The following is a 24,972-nucleotide window of genomic DNA, read 5'->3' as shown; positions in this document are numbered from 1 at the left end:
TCCCACCTGCAGGAGCCACACATGCCCTACAGCCCCAAAGATCTTGGGATCTTTCTGTCTTTAAAGCTCCGCGCTGCGTCGTGCACGTGTTGCCACGGGGAGGGGGAAAAAAGAAACTGGCTGGAGGTTTCGGGAAAGTTGAAACTTTGTTTAATCTGTTTTAATCTTGCTTTTAGTGAACTTCTCTGTGAGTCTGGAGGGAAACTCACTCTTGAAGTTTAAATCCCCGTGACATTTGGTTTTGGGAGAGACCCCATCTTAAGCCGACACACACACACACACACGCACACACGCACACACACACACACACGGCAACGCATGTGCACATCATGAATACAAAGCAGAAAGTGAGGATCATACACTCACAAGGTGAGTCAGGGTGCACGGCAACACACACACGGGTTGTTCCTGGCGTCACATGCTGGCGTAAAAACTGGGTCTGTGTGTGTGTGTGTGTGTGTGTGTGTGTGTGTGTGTGTGTGTGTGTGTGTGTGTGTGTGTGCGTGTGTGTGTGTGTGTGTGTGCGTGTGTGTGTGCGCAGGGCTGTTAGTCCCAGCAGCTTCCAGCACACTGAGGTCCAGGCAGACCCTGTGAGTCACTACATAAATGCAGGACGCCATGCTCACCCCCCCTCTCACCCCCCCTCACCCGGGTCAGTGGTCGGACTGGACCAGAATATTGACTCAAATCTACCCGACAGCGTGTATGTTCTCCTGTGTTTGGCCCGGTTGGTTTTCTAATGGGTTTAAAGTATTCTTTTTTTCTAATAAATTCAGTTTTTTAAACATTGCAACATTAAATGACTATTAGTGCCGACGGCTGGTGGCTGTTAAAGAGTCGCACACTTGATGAAGGTGATAAAATACAGAAATTAAAATGAATAATCAGTCTTTGACTAATGTTTTTGTCGGATGTCTGTTGAGGTTTCCAGTCTTTATCAACCAGGTTTGCACATTTAACTCGATGAATCTTTTAAATAACAAACTTTTGACGGTTGACATTGCTTAAAAGGTGGTTAAAACGGCCCAGGGAGGGGAGAGAGACAGAGAAAGAGAGAGGGGGGGGAGATGGGGGAGAGAGAGGGGGAGAGACAGACAGAGAGAGAGAGAAGGAGAGAGGGGAGAGAGAGGGAGATGGGGGAGAGAGAGGGGGAGAGACAGACAGAGAGAGAGAGAAGGAGAGAGGGGAGAGAGAGGGAGATGGGGGAGAGAGAGGGGGAGAGACAGACAGAGAGAGAGAGAAGGAGAGAGGGGAGAGAGAGGGAGATGGGGGAGAGAGGGGAGAGAGACAGAGAAAGAGAGAGGGGGAGGGAGATGGGGGAGAGAGAGGGGGAGAGACAGACAGAGAGAGAAGGAGAGAGGGGAGAGAGACAGAGAAAGAGAGAGAGGGGGAGGGAGATGGGGGAGAGAGAGGGGGAGAGACAGACAGAGAGAGAGAGACAGAGAAGGAGAGAGGGGAGAGAGAGGGAGATGGGGGAGAGAGGGGAGAGAGACAGACAGAGAGAGAGAGAAGGAGAGAGGGGAGAGAGAGGGAGATGGGGGAGAGAGGGGAGAGAGACAGAGAAAGAGAGAGAGCGGGAGGGAGATGGGGGAGAGAGGGGACAGAGATAGAGAGGGAGAGAGGGGACAGAGAGAGGGGGGAGAGAGAGAGGGAGGCAGAGTGGGGGAGAGAGGGGAGAGAGACAGACAGAGAGAGAGGGGTGAGAGAGGGGACAGAGACAGAGAAAGAGAGAGGGAGAGAGAGGGGGAGAGAGAGGAGGGAGAGAGGGGGCGAGAGGGAGGGAGAGAGAGAGAGAGGGGGAGAGAGAGGAGGCAGCAGCAGCAGCAGCAGAACAAAAGCATGATTGTGAGTGATTAGAACCACATTTTCTCTCTCTCCCTCTCTCACTCACCCTTCCCACTCTGCCCGTTCCCTGCTGATCAGATGCTGGTCGGGATCTCGGGATCTCGAACAGATCAGCTCGGAGGCTCGATGGTGGAGGTCAGTGGACCGTCAGGCCTCTAAAGTCTGAAACAACTAACCACGTAGCGACGGAGAGAGCAAAAGTGTAAAATATTAGCATTTTAGAAGGCGAGTGCTCCAAAACCACCCAATCAGAGCCTCTGAATCGTTTCAGGAATTATAAATATGAATAGAAATGAGAGGCGTCGTGCTGCTGGGGAGCTCTCAGGGCGTGGAGAACGGGGTGTGAGTCACGGGCAGAACTTTTTTAGAGAGTTTTTCAGGAAACTGACACCGAGACAGTTTCTTGACGCTCATTGTTCGCCGCAGGAATAGGTGGAGTGAATCGCATTATCCGCGTATGCAGAAGGTACGGTGCAGCCAGAGTGTCATGCAAACACGCGCCAGAGCCGTTGGAAGCTCGCACTTGCTTTATTTCTGCTCAGTGTGTGAGGATTTCTGATGTCTGATGTGTTGATGAGGCTTGACAGGGTTCTAATCCCGCCCTGTGAAAAACCCCCTTAGCTGTGCCTGTATGAGTGGCTGTTGTGGGGCTAAAGGACAGGCTACGCTAGGCTCCTGCAACCAGAGCAACGGGTCCACGTCTGTGCACGTGGACCACCTGAGAGAATGGGCTTTTGCTGGTGTTTTTGATGCTTGAATTCCGTTATCTTTCCGTTTGTGCTCGCTGGGCGTGCACACCCGCCTTATTTAAGGAATTATTGGATTCCAGCGTTTGCTTTCTGCAAGTCCACGGCAACCTCATAATGTTCATGCGATCGACTTTCTGGTCGTCACCTCTGAATGTTTATTTCACTGGAGCGTAGTTTACAGGTTCTGCAGGCCAAAACGGGCCCACGCAGAGCAGATTTGGGCTGCGAACAGCAATTAAAACGGGGACTGTTTTGGATCTCGCGTCCAGGTCGTCTATGAATGATGCATTTGTAGATCGGACCAAAGCTTTTCTTTGTCATGACCCAGGAGACATTGACATCATTTCAATTAATCATTCTGGTTTTACGTTTAATAATATCTCCCTAAGAGCACCAGCAACACAGATGATGTTAAAACACTGACTCAAAGCCTGTAGCTCACCGCTAACCGCTAACTGCCATTCCAGAGAGAGAACGCCACTTGATACATAAACTCCCGCATTAATATAATGTAAACACATTAGATTTGCATGAGAAATGGCATAAATGACTATGAGAAGAGCACAAAACCAGTGTTTGTACTGAGGCAGCAGACGTGTATAAACTTGTTTTGGCCCTTCCACACTGGCTTCGTTTGTCAGCCTCAGAGTTCGCTGCAACACTGTTATTAGCCCTCACGGCTCCAGCCGCTGGTACATTTTGGGAAATCTTGGGGACAATCTCTCTAAATAAATGGTCTAAAGTGCACAAATGTTGTGTTGCACACTTTAATGGATGATAAAAGTGGGTCATGTCTGCTGAACTGTAGGTTAGCAGCTGTCTAAAGTAAAATGCAATATGCCTGGAACCCTTCCACAAGCCAAAACAAACCAAAGAAATGCACCAGAAATCCTCCTGGAATTAGATTTATTTAATTCTACCGTTACCCACACTGGCTCTAACCATCATGCCCAGATAGACGGCGAGCCGCTCCTAAATCCTTCAAATGCTGAAGTGTCACAATCTGTTAGTGAGATTGTTCCAAAATGGAACAGGAGGTCATCAAGTTATTAGCAAAAATCAGGCCTGTCAAGAGATTTGCTGCCATGTGCTAACTTGTGCCCGCAGCACGACCGCGAACCGTCAGTCATCAACAGTCTCCTCGGCCTCAGTCAGCGGGTGTCAACACGCCACCAGCCGGCGCTGCATGTGTGCCAGTCACACAACCAAAAACCTCACGTCTTGGCTAGTTTTGCCCAATTCCAGCGGCTCTGATTGCATGAAATGACCCCCTTATCTGCCCTCCTAATCACCGCTGATACCTCAACACCTCGGTGCAGCCGTCCCATTTATCCTTCTCTTCATCCAGAATTTCAAAAAACGTGTCATGACATATTTGAGCGCCCCCTGGTGGCCTGCTGCAGTAAATCATGTTGATCAGACTCCAACTAAGCAGTAAAATCATAAATTATATGATGACACTTTAAACTTTAGCGCTTGAAGACCTGGGAGAAAAAAAGCTCATTTACACTGATATCGTGCTTTTACACAATTGTGACTGAATTTAAAGAAATTGAATTAAAGTTTGCGCGTGAACCGGTTTCTAGTTATGACTGTTGCTGTATCGTCCTTTTGTTGCCAAGTGGAATCTCCGAGGCAACTGTGAGCCGATGTGCTACAAAGACTCATGTTGGTGTCCAAATCAACCAGAATTAAGCAGCCAGCGTTGCGTCTGCGCGCGCGTGTGCGCGGGATTATTTTGAGCAGGACAGAATCGTGAGTCATCGCTGACAAAATGACCTAGTTTAGTTCTGCGCTGGGGCATCTCAAGCGGCCCCGCGCGGTCCAGAGGGAATAAAGGAAATTCCCACAGTGAGTCACGACACCAGGAAGATCAGATCCGAGAGCAACACGTCGGGGATGTCATTGTAACATTCTTAAAACAGCTTTTTCTGAATGTAAAATTTTAAAAAATCCCAAATGAGCCCGGACCTTTGGCCCGGTCCGGCTGCTTCTGGCTGAATATTCTTACGTGCATTAGAGTTCTCGTGCGTAAAAAGTTACGCGTATGAGTTCGTGGGCTCATAAATCCCGATGAAAGCTACCCTGTGTTAGAGCCGTGTCTGGTTCGGGTTAAGGGGTAATTATATGACAGTATAGTTCAGCCCAACTACTTTCTTGCCTCAAGGAAGCACAATCACTGCTGACTGCAGTTTCCTGTCCAATAGGCTGGTTGCAGCACACAAGCATTGCGGAGGCGCAGGAGCGGGACTGATACTCCTGATTTTCACCTGGAATAAGCCTGGAACCACCCTGAAGTTTGTGCGCAGAACCCCCCCACCCAAAAAAAAAAAAAAAAAGAACACACAAAGAGAATTCAGCAAGCTGCCTGCAAAGTTAAACTTCCCAACATCTGGTGTGCTGGAGGACGGGGCGAGCCGGAGACACAAACTTTGGAGTCGGAAAGAAAACTATCTCCGCCGGAGGGAAAAAAAATGCGTTAAAGTGGGAGTCTGGGACGCCTCCAAGAGCTGAAAAGTGATTTGGTGACAGGAGAGGAGGAAAAGAGGACGGGAAAGGGCAAGACGTCCACCTGGTGCGGCCAGAGAATGAATTAGCCCGGGTTCGGCTGCGCTGCGTCCCGACCAGAGACGAGGTAAGGGCTGGTTTGACCGGTGGAAGTTACTGTGCAGCAGCTTTACAGAGAGAAACGGATCCGGAGTCTGCAGCTAAACTCAGCCAAAGCGTGCAGAGACTCGTTTTAGGGGAGCAGGCGGTCGAGCAGAATAGGTGAACCGAACACGAACACCCGCTTCTGGCGTGCGTGCACCTTCTGATTTTAGACGCAAAGTTTCGTTTGTCTGAGCTGCGCCGCAAACTTCTCTCAGAAAGTTGGAAAACGGAAGCAGCCGTGACTCGTTGAAGGTGATAATCGTGCGTGAGGCGAACACGCGGCCCCTAAACGCACCAAACGCATCTCCATCGGGTGATTACGCCGAAAACGAAAGGTTGCTTGTCAAAAGTTTTGGGGGGCCACCGAGAAAAAAGACGGGAGCGCGCAAACAGCTGCCCAGCTGTTGCAGCGTGGGCGCGCGACAAACACATTTTGGCACGTGAGGCGGACGACTAACTCGGGTTTAGAACGTGATCGGGAACGCCGGAACCGCCTGGAGCTGTCAGGGGGGTTCTGCGGCCAAAAGCGCGTCAGGCTGCTGTTTTTCTTTACGTCAAAGGTTCTGAAGTGGAGCCACCTCTGGAGGTTCTGCATTACTGGCTGCAGAACCACGGTAATCGCTGCTGAACGCAAGACAAAACAATCTGGGCTCCTCTGTTTCTGTCTGTCCTCATCAGAGTCAAACACTCGCAGATAAAATCATCCGGAATGACGCGTTTTTAACGCTGTTGCTGCGCTTTAAAGAGATAAAAGCCGAACTTTTGCAAGCCTGACTCATCTGGGTTGACTGTAATTAAGCACCTTTTCCTCATGCAAGAGAAAGAGCACACTTATAGCTGGTATTTGTTTAGAAAGGCGACTCCGGGAGCCAGTCGGGCCTTCCCAGAAACACCCTGATCACTGCCGGGCCTGAAAGCAGGCCCAGTATAACCAGTGTGTGATCTGCCGGCCGCTGGGGTCAGTGGGGGCTGCTCCGGACCTCAGTGGTGGTCATGAGGGATGGTGGGTAAACACCGTTGATGCACGTTCCTGAGAATGATTAATTCGATGTTTTCCCAGGAGTCCACAGCTTTGGTCCTGCGCCACGCGCCCAAACGTCTGCACGTTAAAGTGTTGTGAGGTAGGTCATGTGACCTGTCTGTCTGTCTCCTCCAGGCTCACTCTCAGACCCCTCCACCTCCTTTCCTGAGCAGCATGGATGAGGAGAGGGGTCCGCCTACCATCTCCCCAGAGCCGCCCGATGTCAGGAACCCCGGTCCGCTAACGCCGAGCACAGCGGCAGCAAACGGTCGCCCCCAAACAGACCCTCGTCCCGGATCAGGTAAGAGCAAGAGAAGAACAACACACAGCTGGTGGAGACTCAGAGTCACCCTCACCTCTCTCCAGCTTAATGAAACCTTCTTCATTCCTATCATATCTGATCTTCTGCAGAGGTTCTGACAGTTCAAGCAGAGGTGGATCAGGCTAAGATGAAGGTTGTTTATCCCGAATGATCCTAATTTGTGATCTATCAGATGTCAAAAAGCCCAACTATCACATTCTATCGTGGATAACTTTCTTGTGTTTTTGTTTGACTCATTTCTAATTCTTTTATCCTGGAAGATCACGTAGGGGACAGATTTGATGCTTACCTTGCCTTTCCTGTGACCTTTATCGCGTGTGACACGTCAGCTCGATAGATTTTTGTTCATTTGCTTTCTCAGCTGCTGGTGCCACCCTTAAAGCCTGGCGTGGTGAAACTGAGCCAGCACTGAAAGGTCAGATCTTTGATGGTTTATGGGCGCATTCTTTACCAAGTCAAACGCTTTTGCAGTAGGCAGGGATGTTCTCCGCTGCTGATGGAAACCTGATGCCCAGCTGGATGGCTGATATTGATCTGGTTTGGTGACGGAATGCAGTGAAATTATAGGTATTACAAAGTAAACGATATGATTTCTTCTGGTTTTTCTATTTCGTGAGGACGGAAATGAAGGCAAACTACTGGAAGGGCGACTGAGTCAGAAGTTTACTTGTGTGGCGCAGAGAGAATTAGGTCAGGGGCCTTCAGCCTGATAGAGAAAACAGTTGCGTGGAGCGTTGATCAGAGTTTGATCTGGGGGGGCTGCGGGTGATCTGAGGCGTAGGCACCGATTCAGCACCGCTGGAATGCCGAAAGGCCGCAGTGGGACCGGGAAGCTGGGAATGATCCGTGACCGCCCTCCCTTTGTGCGATTGGTCATGGTAAAGGTTGACTGACGCGGGGGGGGGCGGGAACAAGAGGTCGCGGACGAAAGAGGGCAGCGCCGTGGTCCGGTGACTCCGCCCACAACCCTTGGAGCTGCTGCGTGACGGCGGCACGACTGACCAAAGGCCAGACAGGTGTGCTAAAGGGCTAAGGGATGGGCAAAGATTTAAGGAGGGTGTTGCCACGGCAACCCGCCACCTACTGGATTCTTGCGAGTTTAGGTTTGAAAAGGCAGATTCGTATTCCTTTTGTTTTTAACCTTGAATTATGAGCACTTAAAGCTGCCAACAAAATGAGCTCTTTTGATCTAAGATATGCACACTCGGCGACGCCCGTGTGTGTCACGCTGCATTAAATCAGCGTCCGTGGCAGAAATGGCCTCGTACGCATCTGAAATCCAAACTTGTTGTTGTGGTTGTGCTGACGGTGCTTGTGCTTGCACGTCTGGAAGCAAACACAAAACTCTGGCGTCTAGCACAGACGTTAGCTTGTCTGGTCTAGTGTGTGTGTGTGTGTGTGTGTGTGTGTGTGTGTGTGTGGACTGTAGGTGAAGGAGCCTATCACCTGACCAGGGCAACAAGGCTGCCAGCCATTTTTAAAACTTCAGGTCTGGGTGAGCGGCACAAAAGACGATAAAACGGACGTAAGCCAGCGTGAAGACCCTGCTGCACAGTGGTATGTGTGTGTGTGTGTGTGTGTGTGTGTGTGTGTGTGTGTGTGTGCTGACTGATGCCTTGACTGTAGCGAGTGTTGCACTCCCTCAGCCATGACGACGCGATGTGGCTGTTTATATAGGCGCCTTTTACAACCGCATGCCAGATTTTCACATTCTTTATCCCTTCTCGTTCTCTCTCTGTCCCTGAACATAAGGGCTGAACAAAAACGCAGCATAATGACCAAGATGCCACTGTAGCATTTATAGAAATAAATATATAGGTGTGCGTTTGTATCTCCAGTCTTGCTTGAACTTTAACCGGAACCTCATGCAACCGTTATCATTTCAGGGTTTTTAAGATCAGAGGTGTGTGACTGCCAAGCGCTCGGTTCCTGACAATTATGGCTCTTATTTTTCCTCGTGCGAGCCTGCTGTGTTTTGATAATAGGACAGGACAAAACGTGCAGCTTGCAGGAACACCTGCCTCAACACTGCCGATGATGAGCTGAGCTCTTTTCAGCGTCTGTTAAAAGCTTAATCACGTTGTCGTGAGTCGATCCCGAAGGCCCCGGAGGAAAATTAAGACTTGGCTTCAGCAACGTGCGCATCTCTTAGCTCGTATCCGCTTCATTTGTGCTGATTTTGGTGTTTGGATAGATTGATTTATTCGGATGCTAAAGTAAGTGGCTTTTTTTTCCTTTTCCTTATGCCATCGATCATTCTGAGAAATCAAGCTCATTTAAAATTTAAACTCGTTGAATAACTACACACATATAAAGCTTATTAAACATTTAACTGCACCTTTTGCCCCCGAGCAGTTTGAAAAGGCAGGAAGGCCGAACAGACTGACGCAGCAGTCAGAATCAGCAGATAATGTAGCGTAGCTAGCCTCGGCATGTCGGCAGCTGCTCCTGCCAGTTCGCTCTTTCAGACACATGATTTGACACTTAAGTCGAATTTAAGAGTGCACGTCTCATTTCGTGCACCTTCAGATCACTATTTCTTACTGATGTGCTGAGCTGCAGAGAGACTGTGCACTGAACTCTGTGCAATGACGTCCTTTTCACCCCTGAGCAGAGCATCAAGTGCGTCAAACACTGCAACTGTGTTGGACCAAATCCTCCCGTCTGGAGTTTAGGACAGAAAGGCTCCACAGTCCAACAGTCAAAACATGTCAAAACAAACCGGCGTCATTAAACCCTTCTTTCCTCCTGCCGTTAGCATCAATCCCACTATCAGGGTTAGGGTATAGATATTAACAGGGAGTTATTCTGCTGCTGTGTCTCGCTTTGCTCTGTGGAGAATAGGTGTGTGTGTGTGTGTGTGTGTGTGTGTGTCTCATTTGGATGTAAAAGTGTCTGAAATAAACTAGGAGGAATTTGGAGCTTCCTTCGCTACATATTTGAACTGAGCCCGTGTTTTTCCCCCTCATTCACCTCTCGACAAATATTTGAGAAATGACTACAGGTATGCTCTCTCTATCACTCTCTCTCTGACTCTCATCCTGTCATCAGATTGTCCAAATCCTCGTTAATCCAAGTCGTAAACTGCTGACAGATAGTTTCAGCCTGAGCATCACAAATGGCCCCTCCTGTGAAGACACATGAGGCCTGTTGAAGAACAGTCGCCTCTGACAGATCTGACAAATTAACCCCACCACTTCCAGTGCTCGTCCGGAGATCCAGTAGGTTTGCGGCGCTTCTCGCCGTCTGCCTCCACGCCTGAGGAATTCTCTGTTTGTTCTCTTGTTCGGCGCTTTAGCGAGGACCTCTGTGGGGAAGGCAGCTGCCCAGCGTGTTCCCAGAACCCAGCAGAATCTGTGACAGAGTCAAATCCCCCTGCGACTGTCTGACAGCCGACACTTTTGTCTTTAATGAGCTTGCACTCTTTCATTCTCTCAGCATCTGTAATCTCTGATTTTGGACCCGCTCCAGCCGTGCACTCCCATCGTCCCCGTGCGCCTGCGAGCATCAGCTTTTGGCTGGTTCGCAGCGGACCAGCTGCCTCCTCTTTCCCCGCCTCTGCGCTCCTTTTTGTGTTTGTTGGGGGATATAAATACAAAACATGCTTTTTTGGTGTGTAGTTGTTTCCATCATCGCGTCATCCTCAACCAGAACCCCCAGCGTGGACTCCCTTCCACTCATTCCCGCCGGACTTCCCGCTGCTACTGCAACATCTCCATGAACTCCGTCCAACGGCAGCGCCCAGGTTCTCATCTCGTCAAAAGGAACTTTCCAGGATTGTTTCCAGCGTTTGGCCTCTTATCTCTGCCGTTATGCTGTCAACCTCCGGGCGGGTCGGTGGGAATGAGCGCTAGGAATCCCCGGAAGATCGGATAGCACAACGCTCCTCGCAATTAAGGCACCTCAGTGGAAAATCAGGCTCACGCAACATTAAAAACGTGTCAACTTGAAACCAGCATTTGTGATTTCAGCGTTTTGGATTTGAAAGACCTCCAAGAAAAAGTCCTTTAAGGTGTTTTTTTTTTTTTAAAGTAAAAAGATGGATTCTCTTTTATTGTGTGAACCCGGCTCAGATGTGTAGCGACATCATATAGAATAGAAGTTGTTGGTATAGAATAAAGCCCGTGTTGAAGGTCAGCCAGGACGCGTCACCTCATCTCACATGACCTTTGCTGCCCTTTTGAGTCCAGATCCATATGTTTCTGTTTGTTTACAAGAAACTGCATCCTCCCCTCGGGGCCGCTGACATGTAAATAGCAAACACAAATGAAACACACATGCACACCTATGTGAGCAGCAGGCACACACACGGCACGAATGGACACATGTAAACACAGAGCCACGCACGTCTCCTCGGTGGCTCAGATGGCTCCGGTCTGATTTGAATTAAAGGCTCATCGTGCTCAGATCTCTGAAGCGGCTCTGAGGTCACGCGGTTTGGTGGTTTGATGCCGATGCCAGCTCACAATTGGTTGGAGGCCTGCTTGGATGGTACTCTGGGGTTCTGTCGGGGAGCCATTTAGCTCCAACAATTGTGGTTTTGAAAGCCCTGATGTAGTCACAATACACACAGATTTAACCCATGATGCACCTCTGCAAGTTAAGGCGCTGGTCCTTAGGCTGATGTATGATGGGTAATGAGTAAATACGGATTGAAATATTATACGTTTGAGGTCCAGAACAGAGGAATGACTCTTGCTTCAGGATTTTCTCTCTGCGTAGATGTTCAGTGTATCTGTGGGTCCCAGTGGTAAGAGTCGGTACTGCAGCGCATTAAGATTTACAACTGTATGTTTTTGTACAGGTATGTAGTTTGGGCAGCGCAGATTCATAGAGCGGAAGAGCAGGAAGCGCTTCTCATTCCTCCAGGTCCTGTTTACGCCTTTAGCATCGCATGCATGGAAAAACCACTGCATGCGAAAGACAGACATAAGCGAAGCTGAAGGTCAGCGCTGCAGACACGGTTCCTGTTCATCAAGGTCGCAAACCTTTACTCAACTGTGCGATCCGGACGTCAGCTTTGATAGGTTTGGTTTTCTGAGAAAATGTAAATAGTGCGCCTTACCCTAACCCTAACTGGTCCCTTCATTGTGAAAGTGGATCTTTGAAAGTGGATCTTTGATGCATCTAATGGTGCAGCATTTTAAAAACCTGCATTAATTTGGTTTTTTTTTTACAGTGTTTGATCCATTGTACTGGAAAAATGATAAATGAATGAGATCTTCTGCAAAAGATTTCCAAACCGCAGCTGCAAAATTCCTAATTTTCACATTTTTATTTATGTTTGCATCATATATCTATTGTTTAATTAGTTCAATTTTCTCTTAAAATCTTTTTGTTTTTTCCTATGTCCACCTTTTGGATGAATGAGCCCCGTTTTCAGGCCTCTGCCAGGTGACCCACTCACTCCCATTAGTCACCAGTTCAGACACCTTTGATATAAACATCACCTTAATACCGTTAAGAGTTGGGGGGGGGTGCTCTTTGAGTTATGTCAAATATGTGCAGGAATTTATTTGTAAGACCGGGGAGGGAATGTGATCTGGAGGCGAGGAGACAGAGGACAGGATAGAGAGGACAGATAGACAAGTCAGTGAGTGCGGACTGAGTAAATAAACATAGCCGGGAAGTGTTGAGTCCAAGCACAGGACGTGGTTTGGTTTGTCTGCATGTGTGTGTGTGTGTGTGTGTTTATCAAGCCCAGCTGGCTCCCATTTGCCCAGGAATGAGTCTGCACCTCTCTGAGGCCCAAACTTGCCCCGCTTTGAAGGCCTCTGTGTAACATGTATGTATGCATGAACGTGTGTATAAAACCGGCTTCATTAGAGCTCCGCGTGATACCAGTGAGCACATAAAACACCCAGACGTGTATTTACCGTGTTCCACGTATGAGGTGGGCACACGCTCGCATGTTCATTTTAACGCGCACATGCAGACCTACTTTCAAACAACAACAGCCATCCCAGCATGACCATAGAACCGCACAGATTTTTTGGTTTCACAAGCGTGCATATAGAGCCCTAAACAGTCCCAAGGGGGTTGATTTAACTGCTTCCAGATGCAGGTCCAGGACAAACGCACACCGACTCATGCAGGCAAAATCTTCTGCTGTGTCCAAGTCAGCAGAACTGCTCACTTACATTAAGTGCTGGAGGATGGGAAATGACCCGGGAGTTGACAAGTTGGCCACACGTGGGAAAGCAGCTCGACGGTGACGCCGATATCTGATAACGTCCACACCGGACGACATCTGTCCAATCAGGAAAGAGGAGCCGATATTTTCCGCTCCGGACCCGGGAATTCGGGCTGTGACAACAAATATATCTCTGTTGATTCAGTGTGCTTTTGTGCTCTTCAGATGTGGCCCACACCTACACCGAGCCCCTCATATTGAGGATAAACGGCACCCCAGAAAGGTTACGGAACGGCCACGGAGAGAAGTGGAACAACATCCTCTCGCACACGGAGCTCACGACTCCCGGCAAGAGTATCACATGTGAGTAAATAGCGCATTCACACGCAGAGCAACGCTCAGAGGGCCTGGCGGGAAGTTTTATTTCCATGACCGATCATTTGTCTGATGAGTCAGTTTGTCCTGACCTTCAACACACCCTGGAGAAATGGGTCAGGTAATCCTATACACAAATATCTACATTGTCAGCTAAATAAGTTACATTTATTATTTCTGATCACGGGCAGGTCTGCACCCAGACCTCCACACGTGAAATGATTTTCGTCTGTCCAGCTGCTGCTCATTCCAGCCGCTCAGACCGGGGCCGGCGAGCTGTCACCGCTGCAGAAAACAAGACAGAATTTGTTTGGCTTTCTTGGAATTTTCTCCAGTTTTAAAGGAACTTTTAAATGGTGTGCATTCATTAAGGCCAGAATTATCTCAGCCAGGCCTGGGGGGGGGGTCACACATTGTTCACAGACGTATTAGCCACATCTTGTCATAATTTAATCTGAGTTAGTTTACGTTCCACTGCTACTGCAGCAGTTCCAGTTTTAAAATCTGTATTTTCTGGTTTAGGCCTCCCATGAGTGCATGAAGGGCAGAGATTTGGCTGTCTTTCATAGTTTCTACCTGTCAATTTTCCTAACAATGAGCTTTGTTATTGTACCCTTGTTGGTGATTGGATGGTTAAAGAGCTATTTAAGTGGATGGGGTGAAAAAAAAAACTTCCTGAACCCTGAGAGGAATAAAACTAGTCACCTTGTTGCCGGGAACCTCAATGTGATCTTTGATTATCTCCTGGAAAATAGCTGAAGCAAGGTGAGCTCTTTTCGGTGGAGACATTTGAATAGGTCGAAGGCTGACCTCCCTTTTTTTGACAGATCAAATTAGGCCTTCATTACGGCTCGTTAAGACCATTGTTACCCCTGTCAAGCTTTCACTCCATCACCTGCAGATTGTACAAAGAGCAGCGGCTAATTTTCTGACAGGGTGGTAGTCTGGTGGCCTCTTTACTCCGACTTCCTGTCCACTTCTGGATCTCATTTCTGATTTCAGTTTTCAAGTCTATCAATGGCGAACTGGACTGATCTCAGCCCCAGCAGCCTCCCACACAGTTGGCTGCTGCTGGACATTCCCAGATTAAGGTTCAGAAGCAGGAGCGGTGGGGCTGTTTCAGAGGTGGCCTCCAAACAGCTGGACAAGCAGCAGTAACAATGAAACAGGATATCTCCACATTGTGCACAACTATAGTTGTTTTATTGTTTATTTACTGCTGATATTCTATGTTTATAGGAGCACCTTTAACTGTTATTTCCAACTTTATTGCTTTAAGTATGTGTAGCAGAGCTGATTGTGTCTCTGAAGGTGCTGCAGCAGTAAAATGTTCCCAGTTTAGCTTGATAAAAACCTTGTAGACTCACTAGTTGCAGGTAATTTGCGGGTGAAGCAATAAAGGTATAGCCTGATTTACACGTCATTTGATGGTAGTCAGGAGTGTCGCAACACCATCAGCCTCTCCTTCCATGGGACAAAACACCATCAACCACCACCCGGTCCCTCCTCATATCTGTCTGAGCCGCAGACACGTTGTTTCTGTGTTCAGTGGCGAAACTCTTATGATGCTACTAGTTTCAAGGTGTTGCAGCTAAAGTATGTGGCCTTTTTTCCTTTAACCTTTCAGCAATAATAACACCCGCAATAAATGCTGTTTTAATGGCGGGCCAGTTAGTTACATGCACCGTCACACTCTGTAAATACCCCCGAAGGTCTAAATCCGTGCTTCCTGCCATCCAGAGCAAATTAGAGACGTCATAGGTGCACAATGGCTGGATGAAAGGAAAGAAGTGACGGGTCAGTAGATGACTGAGAAAGCCGACATCTGAGTATGTGTTTGAAAGCTACATGCGCGTTTCCTGGAATCCAGGGCCAGGCAGCACAGCAGCCTGGCCCCTCATAATAGCTAGTTTGTGGCGACTGAATATCCAGCAGTCAGTCCTGGGCAGGAAACGAAGCAGTGCGTAACTTCATTGTATTTTGAGTTTGGCAGGTGTGTGAAAGTCTCTGGTTTCAGCCGCTACCTGTCTGGTCTGCTGCTATTTAAAGCACCGCCTGGAAAGGTTCGATTTGCTTTCCACCGACCCCTCTTCCCTTGTTTTACTTTCAATCCTAATAAACGCTATAAAACCCACCAGCTCCATATGCTGGGCAGAGTGAGTTATGCAACTACTGTAAGCTGGACAAAACGTACCGCCATGTGTGCCACTCTCTGCTGAGCTTGCATTTGCTGTAATGGGTTGTTTCCCATCATGCACTGCTCCCTGAATCTACAAAAATATCAGACATTTTGTTTAGTTGAAGCTCAAAATAGTCCAGCTTGACTGTCGTCTTGTCCCAGGAAGAGACAGATGCCTGCTCAGGCACATCAGTTCTGTTTCTGCTGATTAAAAAGGGCCTAAATCAATCGCTCATCACATGTTCGGTCGATTTCGTGACAAGAATTAAGACGCTCCTAAGCCGACCCGGTGAGGTCATGGCTCTGCGGGTGCATGTGAGCGAGAAGGTGAGAAAACAGAAGCCAATTCAGACAATTCCGTCATTTCTCTGCGATGACATCAGAGCTGGAGAACGCGTCTGGGCAAATGACAAGCTGTCTGAGAACAATGTGCAGAGCGCGCTGTCAGCAGGGGGGAGCGGGTGTTTCAGCCAGACGCCCCGCCTGTCACCGGCTAACGAACACACGGCTGCCTCTAACGTCACGGCCGCAGCGGGATACACATGTTTACAGATGTTTCACTGCTGGGACGGACGAAGACGCTGAGACGCACGTAATTTATCAATGACAGCATTGGAGTAGCATTTATGACACTTCCAGTTTGCTTTTATTGGTCTGAACAAACATGTTTCCTTTAACAGGCTGGAAATTTTATTCACCACAACCACAAAACGCTGCATATGCTGCAGGAGGGCAGAGCTTTGTTTGACATAATGCCCTCAGTTTAAGGATAAAGTGGCATTGTGGGTATATTCACTGGTGTTTTGATTCTGGAACATATTATCCAGATTCGGAGGACAAGTTTGTCGGTCTGACCTCGAGTCCTATACACAGCAAAACGCTGTCTTTGAATTTGAAATGGAAGAGCTGTGTGGCTGCTTTGTTCCTCCATTATGTTAACACAAAGTGTTTTATTGAACTGGGATCATGAATTTCAGAGCGTAAATCTGTGAATATTTTTTTCTCCCCCAATGTTAATTATTGTATCTTCATTAATACCCACGGCGGTGCTTGCGATACCAGATTAATAGATGTTTAAATACATATTTCCCATCTCCGCTGCCCTTAAACAATGTCCTCTCTTCTCCACTTCCCTCACTCTGACAATAAACCCGCTTGTCAGGCTGATTTCCCAGCCTGTCCATACCACTGAAAATATACAAGCGCTTCCTCCGTTTACCTTCTACACACTCCTTTTAAAGGGATTTCAGAAGTAATACAATTAAAGCCATAGCCACAAGTAAATAAAACCATCTGTGGAAGGTGAATAACTGTCTTTGTGCTAAACATACGCAGCGGTTTAAATGGCGTCTCGGCCGCTCGGATATAAACCCTGCGGATCGAAATGATCCGAGCATGACCGCTTCATTTATGCAGTCTCTCCCACTCTGACCAGGTCATCAGCTTCAACTCTAGTTTCAAAGTTTTGTTTCAACATTTTGAACAGATTCTCAGCTGAATGTCCTCAGGGCCCCCCCCCCCCCCCCCCCCCCCCCCCCCCTTTTTTTGTGATTAAATTGTGTGATTTAAAGCAAAGAAAACACATCTGAGTGAAATATTTTCTCTTGTGGTGTCTCATAATAATGAACATGGAAAACATAGCAGCAGTAAATCCTTTTTGGATTTATAGTTGCAACAATTATGTGACAGAAAATAAAAAGAAAAAGAAGAAAACTGCACTTTAATGATATTACAGACTTAACGATCTAAAATGACTGTCAAATGAATTAGATTAAATAAATCAAGTAATTAAGTTATTAGATGAAAATAGAGGCGGTGATGTGGGACAACGGTATTTCTGAACTGCTAACTAAGAGATTTTACTGCTGTCGGTCCCGACTTTCCTTGACGTTCTTCCAAAGCAGCTGTATGAAATTACAAAGAGCTTCTGAAACATCATTTAACACATATGTAATGACACATGAAGACAGATTTAACTCACAGCACAGCTAACTGTGCACTTCTGCGACTCGCTAAAGGGATGTGCAGCGGCAGCGTAATACAGATTAATACTGCATCATCACTGGAGCCGTGCACAGCAGCAGCCAGAAATGTGGTAACACTGAAACCTGCTTCGAATAATATCATAGAGACCCTATAATTTTTCCACCCCTGCACTCTGGAGCCGATTCTCAGGCTTTGGCTTTAAAAACAATGCGACGTTCAGAGTCAAGGGGCAACGTTTATCCTCGAGAATGTGTCAATAGTTTCTCAGAGAGGCTCCGTACTGGTGCTGCAGAATAAAGTTCTGCATTGATCTTGCACTCTGTATTAATTGAGAGGTGAGTCCAGTCCGGCTGCCACTGGTGATGGGCTACGCCAAAGCACTGAGCCACACTCCCCTCCATTATGTGAGTCGGGACAACGGCCAAAGTGCCAAACTTGAATGACTCCTCAAAGTGTGCCGCCGGATTTCAACACATATGAAGTCACCCGCCGCTCCATCTGTTCTCCCAGCCAGTCCGCTCTCATGTCTGAATGTTGTAAATTAGCACCATAAAGCTGCGCAGACGAACTGCGGCAGCGCAGACACGCAGACAGACGGACACTCCTCATCACTCTGGTGACTCATCGCCACAGAGGGAGAGATGAAGGGCAGTGTTCTAGTCTGGGAGTGAGGTGTGGAAGTGGAGGGTGGCTGAGAGGCGCCAGAGGGCAGGAGGAAGAGGAGGGTTTAAGAATAGGGGGGTGCGGTCGTGGTGTTAGCGCGTTTCATCTGATGGTGGCTCACTCCCGCTCCCTCAGTGGCCCAGCATATCTGCACAAACCTCCAAGAAACACCGCGTCCTGGGGTTTTCAGAAACACTCTTTTGTGTGCGACGCACATAAACGCTCCCACCGCTCGCCGCCTTTATTTGCTGCTATTCTGAAACAACTCCCCCCGCTGAATTTTCGGGTTTATGAGTCACATGTCCTCCTGGTCTGAATGCTCTGCACAAGCAGAAACCCTTTTCTCTTGCCATCCTTTTCCCTTCTCCCCGTCAGACAAAGGCACCTTCTGTTTGTGTGTGCCCGCACGTGTACTCGCATGCATATATTTGTGTGACTGAGTGGGCCGAACCTCAGCCACGACTTGGAGACGGTCCTCGATCCCACTGTCTGAGTCTGCCAGATCTTCCTATGTGCTCCGCTCACACATATACACTAAACTCCCGAGACGCAGGAATTTTTGAGTAACTTGCAAATCCGTGAGCGGATAATGCGGAGTTATAAATACTACAGAATAGTGCACGCTTCCGTGCAACGCGTGGGGTTAAATTAATGACAGGAGGAGGAAGACTTTACACGCTGGAGAAAGGAGAAAACGCGTCTGCGTCTTCGGTGCCCTGCACATGCATGCGTGCACGCCCCGGCCCCCGCGGCCTGCCAAACATCTGGAGCAAAGTTAGAAAAACGCTGAATGAAAGAATCTTTAATAACAGCGAGCTGGTTATGTGACCGGAGCCGCCGGCCAATCAAAACAGTTGTGGATGGATTATCTGTCTCCGAGTGGTTATCAAACGGCAGCTTTTATTAGTACCTGCGTGTCGCGGGCGCGCATGTGTGTGTGGTGTGTGTGTGTGTATGTGGTTTTTTGAGGTTTATTCTGCCACTTTTGTTGTTTCACATCCTGCCACATTAATACTCACCACACCTCTTGCTGCCATATGCTTTCAGGTCAAGAAAATATTTAGGGCCTCAATAGGATGGTATTAAATACAAGCAAAATAATATAAAGAGCAGACCCGCGCTTCATTCTTCTGCTGAGGGTGTGTTTGTTTTGGCAGCGAAGGTGTGCTCGCCTCTGACGCTCTCTCCCTGAGCCGGAGGTAAAACATACCAAGTGTTATATTCAGCCAAGGGTAAAAATACACACGCGATGTGTGCGCAGACCCACTTCCAAGAACCCCTGGTACAGAAAAGATGGGTTTTCCAGACACAAACAGCCCCCTTCCTCTCCTCTCACTCGTCTTTCATTTATCTCGTTTTCCTTCTTTGTCGTTGTATAAGAGTCTAGACGTGTGGGGTCAAGGGTCAGTGGCAGCTCCAATGAGCCGTTGCCTTTGGGCTGGGCTTTGCCATTACACTCCAGGATAAAGTTTTGGCACAAGCCTGCGTACGTATATGAAGAAAGTGGTGCTGCAGACTCCAGTGTAATTGGATGTATATGTGGGGGTTGTTTTCAGATGTGCTAACCAGAAACTACCATGTCACAACAACCACCGATTCCTGTTACACATGAGCTCAATCTTTACTGGAACCATAACAGGAAAGGTCTCCAGCTGAGCTGTGAAAAACAGCTGGCGTTGAGCTTTCATTTCGCTCTTAGTCACCAACAGCTTTATTTTTCACCCGCTGAATAAATGTGTGCATCCTTTCCTCTCTGGAAAAGAATTTGTGGAATTGTTGTGCGCTGTTGCCCAGCCCGGACGGGACCGGATGCTTTCCCGTGATTACCCACGCTTTTGATTCAAAAGTCGAGTCCATTTCTTTGATCGTGTCTTTTCATCCTTCTTCAGCCCAACCCACAGCCAGATCAACACCCATCCATTACACCCAGCCGTGTCGGACACAACCCAGCAGCCAACTGCGCAACGGAGCCAAGCACCACGGACACACTCGGACCCCACACGCACACTGTCCTCATCACACGCACACGCCTCACACGCACGCCCTCCAGTCCAACGGGGTCAGGAATGGGGGCCTTCATGAGCACCCTAAGCTGGGCTCCCTGCCGAGAGGTAGCTCGTCCACCTCGTCTTCGTCCTCTACAGGACCCAGGCACACAAAGAAACTGCAGTCCAACCCGTCCATCACCTCCCAGAGCAGCAAGAGGAGCAAGAGCAGCTCCAAGAGCAACAGCTCCCAGATCCCCACAGAGGCACAGGATGGTGAGATTTAATAGAATTCTTCAATATAAATATTTCATTGTAAAACCAAGTCACCAAGACCGCGTCCGCTTCCCTCCAGACTGCTGCGTTCACTGTATCCTGGCCTGCCTGTTCTGCGAGTTTCTGACTCTGTGCAACATCGTGCTGGACTGTGCCACCTGCGGCTCCTGCGCCGGGGACGACTCGTGCTTCTGCTGCTGCTGCGCCTCAGAGGAGTGCGGCGACTGCGACCTGCCGTGTGACATGGACTGTGGCATCCTCGATGCCTGCTGCGAGTCTGCAGACTGCCTGGAGATCTGCATGGAGTGCTGCAGTCTGTGCTTCTCCTCCTGAGGGCCCCAGCCACCGCGTGGAGGCGGGGTTTAGGGGTAGGTCAAGTCCATGTCTGCCCTTCACACGCTGCCATAAGCCCAGGAACAACTCTGACCAGTATCCGTACAGAGCTGAGAGGCCCCACAGCCGGTCCTTGTTGCCTGGGATTGTGGTCTAGACTATACTGGCTGACTGAATGGATCCACAATACGGCCAATGTTTCTTACAGAGTTTGGCAAGCAAAAGATGTGACCTAAAGCTGAGCGCAGTCACTGGTGAACTCTTCCTTCCTTTTTTTGATGAAACCATGGAACACTGGCCTCACCTCGTCTTTGCTGTTGGTCAGTCGCTGCACAGCTGGATACAGGCTGCAGAGTGAATTCCAGCTGTGAATTCCAGCCGCAGCCCCTGAGAGTCCCCCAGGCTGCGCGCACGGGGGCCCCTGGAGCGTCACAGAACAGACCATTAGTCCAGCGGGAACCTCTGGTGACATCTGAACGACTGGAGTTGTTCAAGTATGAAAAATGACCTCAAAGGCAAATGAGAAAATGGGTCCGTTTAACTGGATTTGAGCGTTTCTGTAGATAAGAGCCGCAGCATAATGGAAAACGCATGCTTAGATCTCAGAAGAAATGTAGTCTGCCCTCCCGTCCTTGCCAAGGTTAAAGTCATCCAATTTGATGGCAAACAGTGGCCTTCGAGTCGCACGTATCCAAAGTGAGGAAACATTCATTAATGAACATTAATAGTGGCTTGTGGCAATATTAAAGAGCGTTTCTTTAGTTAATATGCATCTCACTTTACAGACGTGCTCAGAGAGGGTGCCGGCCAAACGCTTGAGCGCAGGTCCCATTAACAGAGTACTGTAAAGGCTCAACGGCACAGGGTGAACGGACACAGCGTCTGCTAACATGTGAAGGGAGAGGGGTCCAAATGAAATGTTTCTCCTCGTTCAAAGTTTCATATCGTGTTTACTTTTCTTTTTTTCTGTTAGTATTTTGAGGGGCTTCAGCTGCATTCACTGAATTCTTCTTTCCCTGAGTGGTCAGAAGTGCAAACAACTCTCATCTCTTGTCTTTTAATTGAATTTCCTGTCCCTGTTGTCCTAGCTATGTGAACCAATGGCCTTGGCTTAGCTCAAGGCCTGGATTTTCAAGTAGCTTCCTTGCCTTTTAACAAATCTCTATTAATCCTTGTTTTTGTAGATATTTGTTAAGATATTTGCATTTTTCCTCCAATGTGAAAATCACATTTTCTGCGTTATCAGGTTTTACCCAGCGCCCTGTAAAGCAGACGTTGCTTAACATCTCATTTAATTCCTTGATTGAAAATCTCTCGACATGACGCTAAGTTAGATCCATATGCTCATAGTGTGAACGGTACGCTTGGACAGCAGGCCGACGCTCGTGCGCTCGAACAGATTACCTCTTGATGTGTCACCCAGATCTCTTGTGCATTCGAAAGAAAAATAAGACTTGATGCAATCTCCTCTTCTCTCTGACCAAATACTGTTTTTCCCCAGAAATACCGTTTTTATCGCCTCTTTACACTACAATTAGTGTTATATCGCTTGGCTGTTGTCGTGGTTGAACCGCACTGTTGAACAGGTGACAGAACCAAAGCAGAGGATCAAACTGTTTTTAGTCTTTGAATGCAAATTAAGGAGATCCTGCAGGTTCTTCCTGTGTGTTTGCAACAGTCACGACAAGTTCCTGGAGTCCCTGGAAGACGTAGCACTTATTTACAGTATAGAGAGGTTTATGAAGGGAGAACTGCATCATATAAAGTTGTTTATAGTAGTGCGGTTATCGTATTTCATTGTGGGATTCTCTGTTACGAGAATAATGTAATCACAGAAAGTACCGATTCAAATTAGCCGAACCACCGAGAGGATATTAAAGTTTCCCTGCATCTGCAAAAGTCCGCCTCAATGATAACAGACTCAACAAAGTCCAATCATTTTTAATTAGTCATCACTGTTACTGAGAGAATTGTTGCTCAGTCATCTCATTTTAGGTTAGAACCAACCCCGTTTGTGACCAATTATATCAAACTTATAACACAACACTTATCTGACATCTCAAAGCTTCTGTTATACTGGACGGTTTTGAATTTTGTGGAGAAAACTGGAGAAAAGTCAACAAAAGCAAAGCCGACAACTCGGTTTCTTTTGTGGGTTTATTACGGCTTTAAAATGGCAGAACTGTTCTCCTGCTGGACTGTAACCTTTGTTAGTCATTAAAGCTGGAGTTTAACGTCTGATGGACATTCTCCTGCCAGCTCATGCACTTCTCCAGGTGCAATCTGTCTTCCAGTCTTTATTTTTCTGTAAATCCCTTTAGGAGGCATCAGACTGATTCTGTTAGATGAGTGATTGGTTGAGAATTTTAAATTTAGAACTATCCTGATTGGCAGAATCAAACGCGATAGCGAGATTAAAAGTGAAAATTCGTGAGGAACCAAGGCAGTTTAGAGCCATAAAAAGAACAAATGTATTGGTCTGGATCAAGACAGTTCCCGCGTTCTCTGGATTTTGGTTTGAAGATTTTAAATGTGCTGTTGCGTCTGAGCTTTCACTTCATCATCTCATGTGCAAACCATCTCTTTGGTCTGTTCAGTTATCTCCACAATACTGGGAAAAAAGACCAAATAATGTTTACTTTCAATGTTCTCACATTGTTTTCAAAAGTTCTTCGACCACAGAAATGTCTGGTGACGTTCGTGGTTATTTTATTTTAGGTTTTTTTTGTACTGATAGACTTTGAATTTTGCCACCGTTGCTAGTCTGAAAGTTATCTTACTGAAATGTTACTAGATTATTAGTCCACTATAGTGTCATTTGTTTACATTAGCCCCAGTTAATGTCAATTTGAATTGCTGTTCTGGAACTCACATTTAAAATCTCTTTGTTTAATACTGAATAAACAATGTGAACTCCAGGCTACATGTATCCTTCCTCCTTTATTTTCATATGGGCTCCCAGCTTATTGCGTTATGGGCTTATTAAATTATGGTTATGTAAATATTCCATTTGGGTCGCAGTTCAGCTCGTTAAAAACATGGCAATGATCTGAAATGTATCTTAAACTAACAAAGAAAACATTAATCCATCGCAGAGCTGAATTTCAAAAACGAAACCAAACATTTAACCTGGCCCGCTTTAAAATTCCTTTAAAGAAACAAAGACGGTTTCTTCATACGCTCATCTACATTAGATCTTCCTCCACTCAACATCAACATGGGGTTTTATTGGTTCTTCCGTTAATACAACGGAATTCGGAGTTTGTCCCAGACGGGAACTATTTCAGGGGTTTTCTTGTCAAATATATCAAAAATCTGATCTAATATTCTTCATTAATAATGTGCAGATGATGATGATGCTCCTGTTTGATTCCCGTACAGCTCTGGTGTGTTTGGACAAATCACTGGCGATCTTTAAACGTCCTCTTTGTCCGCCATAATTATTTGCACGTTGGTATGTTCCATCCTTCAGTTTTTCTCGTGTGTGTCTGAGGTTCAACAAACCAGAGAGAGAACTGGAGAAAAGGCTAGAAACACAGCAACAACTGGGATCGTGTAGAACAGAGGCCTTTAATGTGCTTTTTGACAGGCTTGCCAAAGTCATTCGGTAGGAATGTGGTTTCCAGCCAATACATCAATCTGCGGAGAAGCGCAGCGTCCTTCTGCTGCTCCAGCTTTCTTCTTCGGCTGGAGTCTTTCTTCCTTTTTTTCAGTTCTGCGTTTATTTCATGGTGGACAGCAATTATGAACACGTCCAGTCTTCACGGCACTGAATGTGTGTGGAGAAGACTGCAGGGTCCAAATTTGGACATCAAGTGCCTGTCAAAAGGTCAGTATGTGTGTATGTCTGTTCTCACAGCCTTAGGGTGTGTGTGTGTGTGTGTGTGTGAGAGAGAGAGAGAGAGAGAGTATGAAGGAGGCATTTCAAATGACTCAGGTCAGACAGAGAAGCAATTCAAGTTCCATGATGGGAGGAGAAATCAGGACGTCTTTGCCACTGTTGCCATGCTGCTCGGTCCTCCATCACCTCTCTTTTCATGCACGTGCACATGCGTGCAAAATCCAAAACGATGCACCTCCATTGCACAAATTTTGCATACACAAATGGGTGCACCGGGGACAAGTGGCCATTGAATATTAACTAAGAAATTACAAAGGCTGCATTTTAATGGAGGTGATGGGGTCAGAAGCTGGGATGGAAATCATAAATTAATACCGCTGACATGACAAGCCGCTCACCCTGGGCTCCCAAACACAGCTCTCTCTCCACTGAAGTCAGAAAACACACCTAGAGAAGAAAACACTCAATTTATTATTAATTTTGGGTCAATGGAAGGCCACAACAGACACAGGACTCATTCAATCCGCCTGATACTGTTCTGATGTCACTATTGTGCGAGACAGCCACCGTGTAACCTTCACGTGGGCGATTGTCAACGTGTTCCCGAGGGAC

General features: G+C 47.5%; 1 protein-coding gene across 3 annotated transcripts; it reads left to right on the top strand.

Moving 5' to 3' along the window:
- Nucleotides 1-4,344: 4,344 nt before the first annotated feature.
- Nucleotides 4,345-23,440, top strand: mdfi (MyoD family inhibitor). Of its 3 annotated transcripts, none has more exons than XM_011614283.2 (5): nt 4,345-5,229; nt 6,403-6,568; nt 12,948-13,085; nt 19,815-20,186; nt 20,266-23,440. In XM_011614283.2, exons 2-5 carry the CDS (start codon nt 6,442-6,444, stop codon nt 20,517-20,519), a joined length of 891 nt encoding a protein of 296 aa, XP_011612585.1. In that variant the 5' UTR covers nt 4,345-5,229; nt 6,403-6,441; the 3' UTR covers nt 20,520-23,440. The 3 variants fall into 3 exon arrangements, with proteins under 3 accessions (XP_011612585.1, XP_029682904.1, XP_029682903.1); XM_029827044.1 differs by lacking the exon at nt 4,345-5,229 and adding an exon at nt 5,242-5,860; XM_029827043.1 differs by lacking the exon at nt 4,345-5,229 and adding an exon at nt 5,887-6,249.
- Nucleotides 23,441-24,972: the final 1,532 nt, after the last annotated feature.

The sequence above is a fragment of the Takifugu rubripes genome, chromosome 19 (genome assembly GCF_901000725.2).
Source record: "Takifugu rubripes chromosome 19, fTakRub1.2, whole genome shotgun sequence".
In the NCBI taxonomy this organism is placed as follows: Eukaryota; Metazoa; Chordata; class Actinopteri; order Tetraodontiformes; family Tetraodontidae; genus Takifugu; species Takifugu rubripes.
The sequence above is the reverse complement of the archived record's forward strand: the minus strand, read 5'-3'. Positions and strand labels throughout refer to the sequence as shown.

Bases quoted from the DNA above. Each gene is read 5' to 3' on its own strand.
- mdfi (XM_029827043.1), top strand. The intron at 6,569-12,947 runs GTAAGAGCAAGA...TGTGCTCTTCAG, and splicing joins AGACCCTCGTCCCGGATCAG to ATGTGGCCCACACCTACACC. The intron at 20,187-20,265 runs GTGAGATTTAAT...GCTTCCCTCCAG, and splicing joins CCCCACAGAGGCACAGGATG to ACTGCTGCGTTCACTGTATC.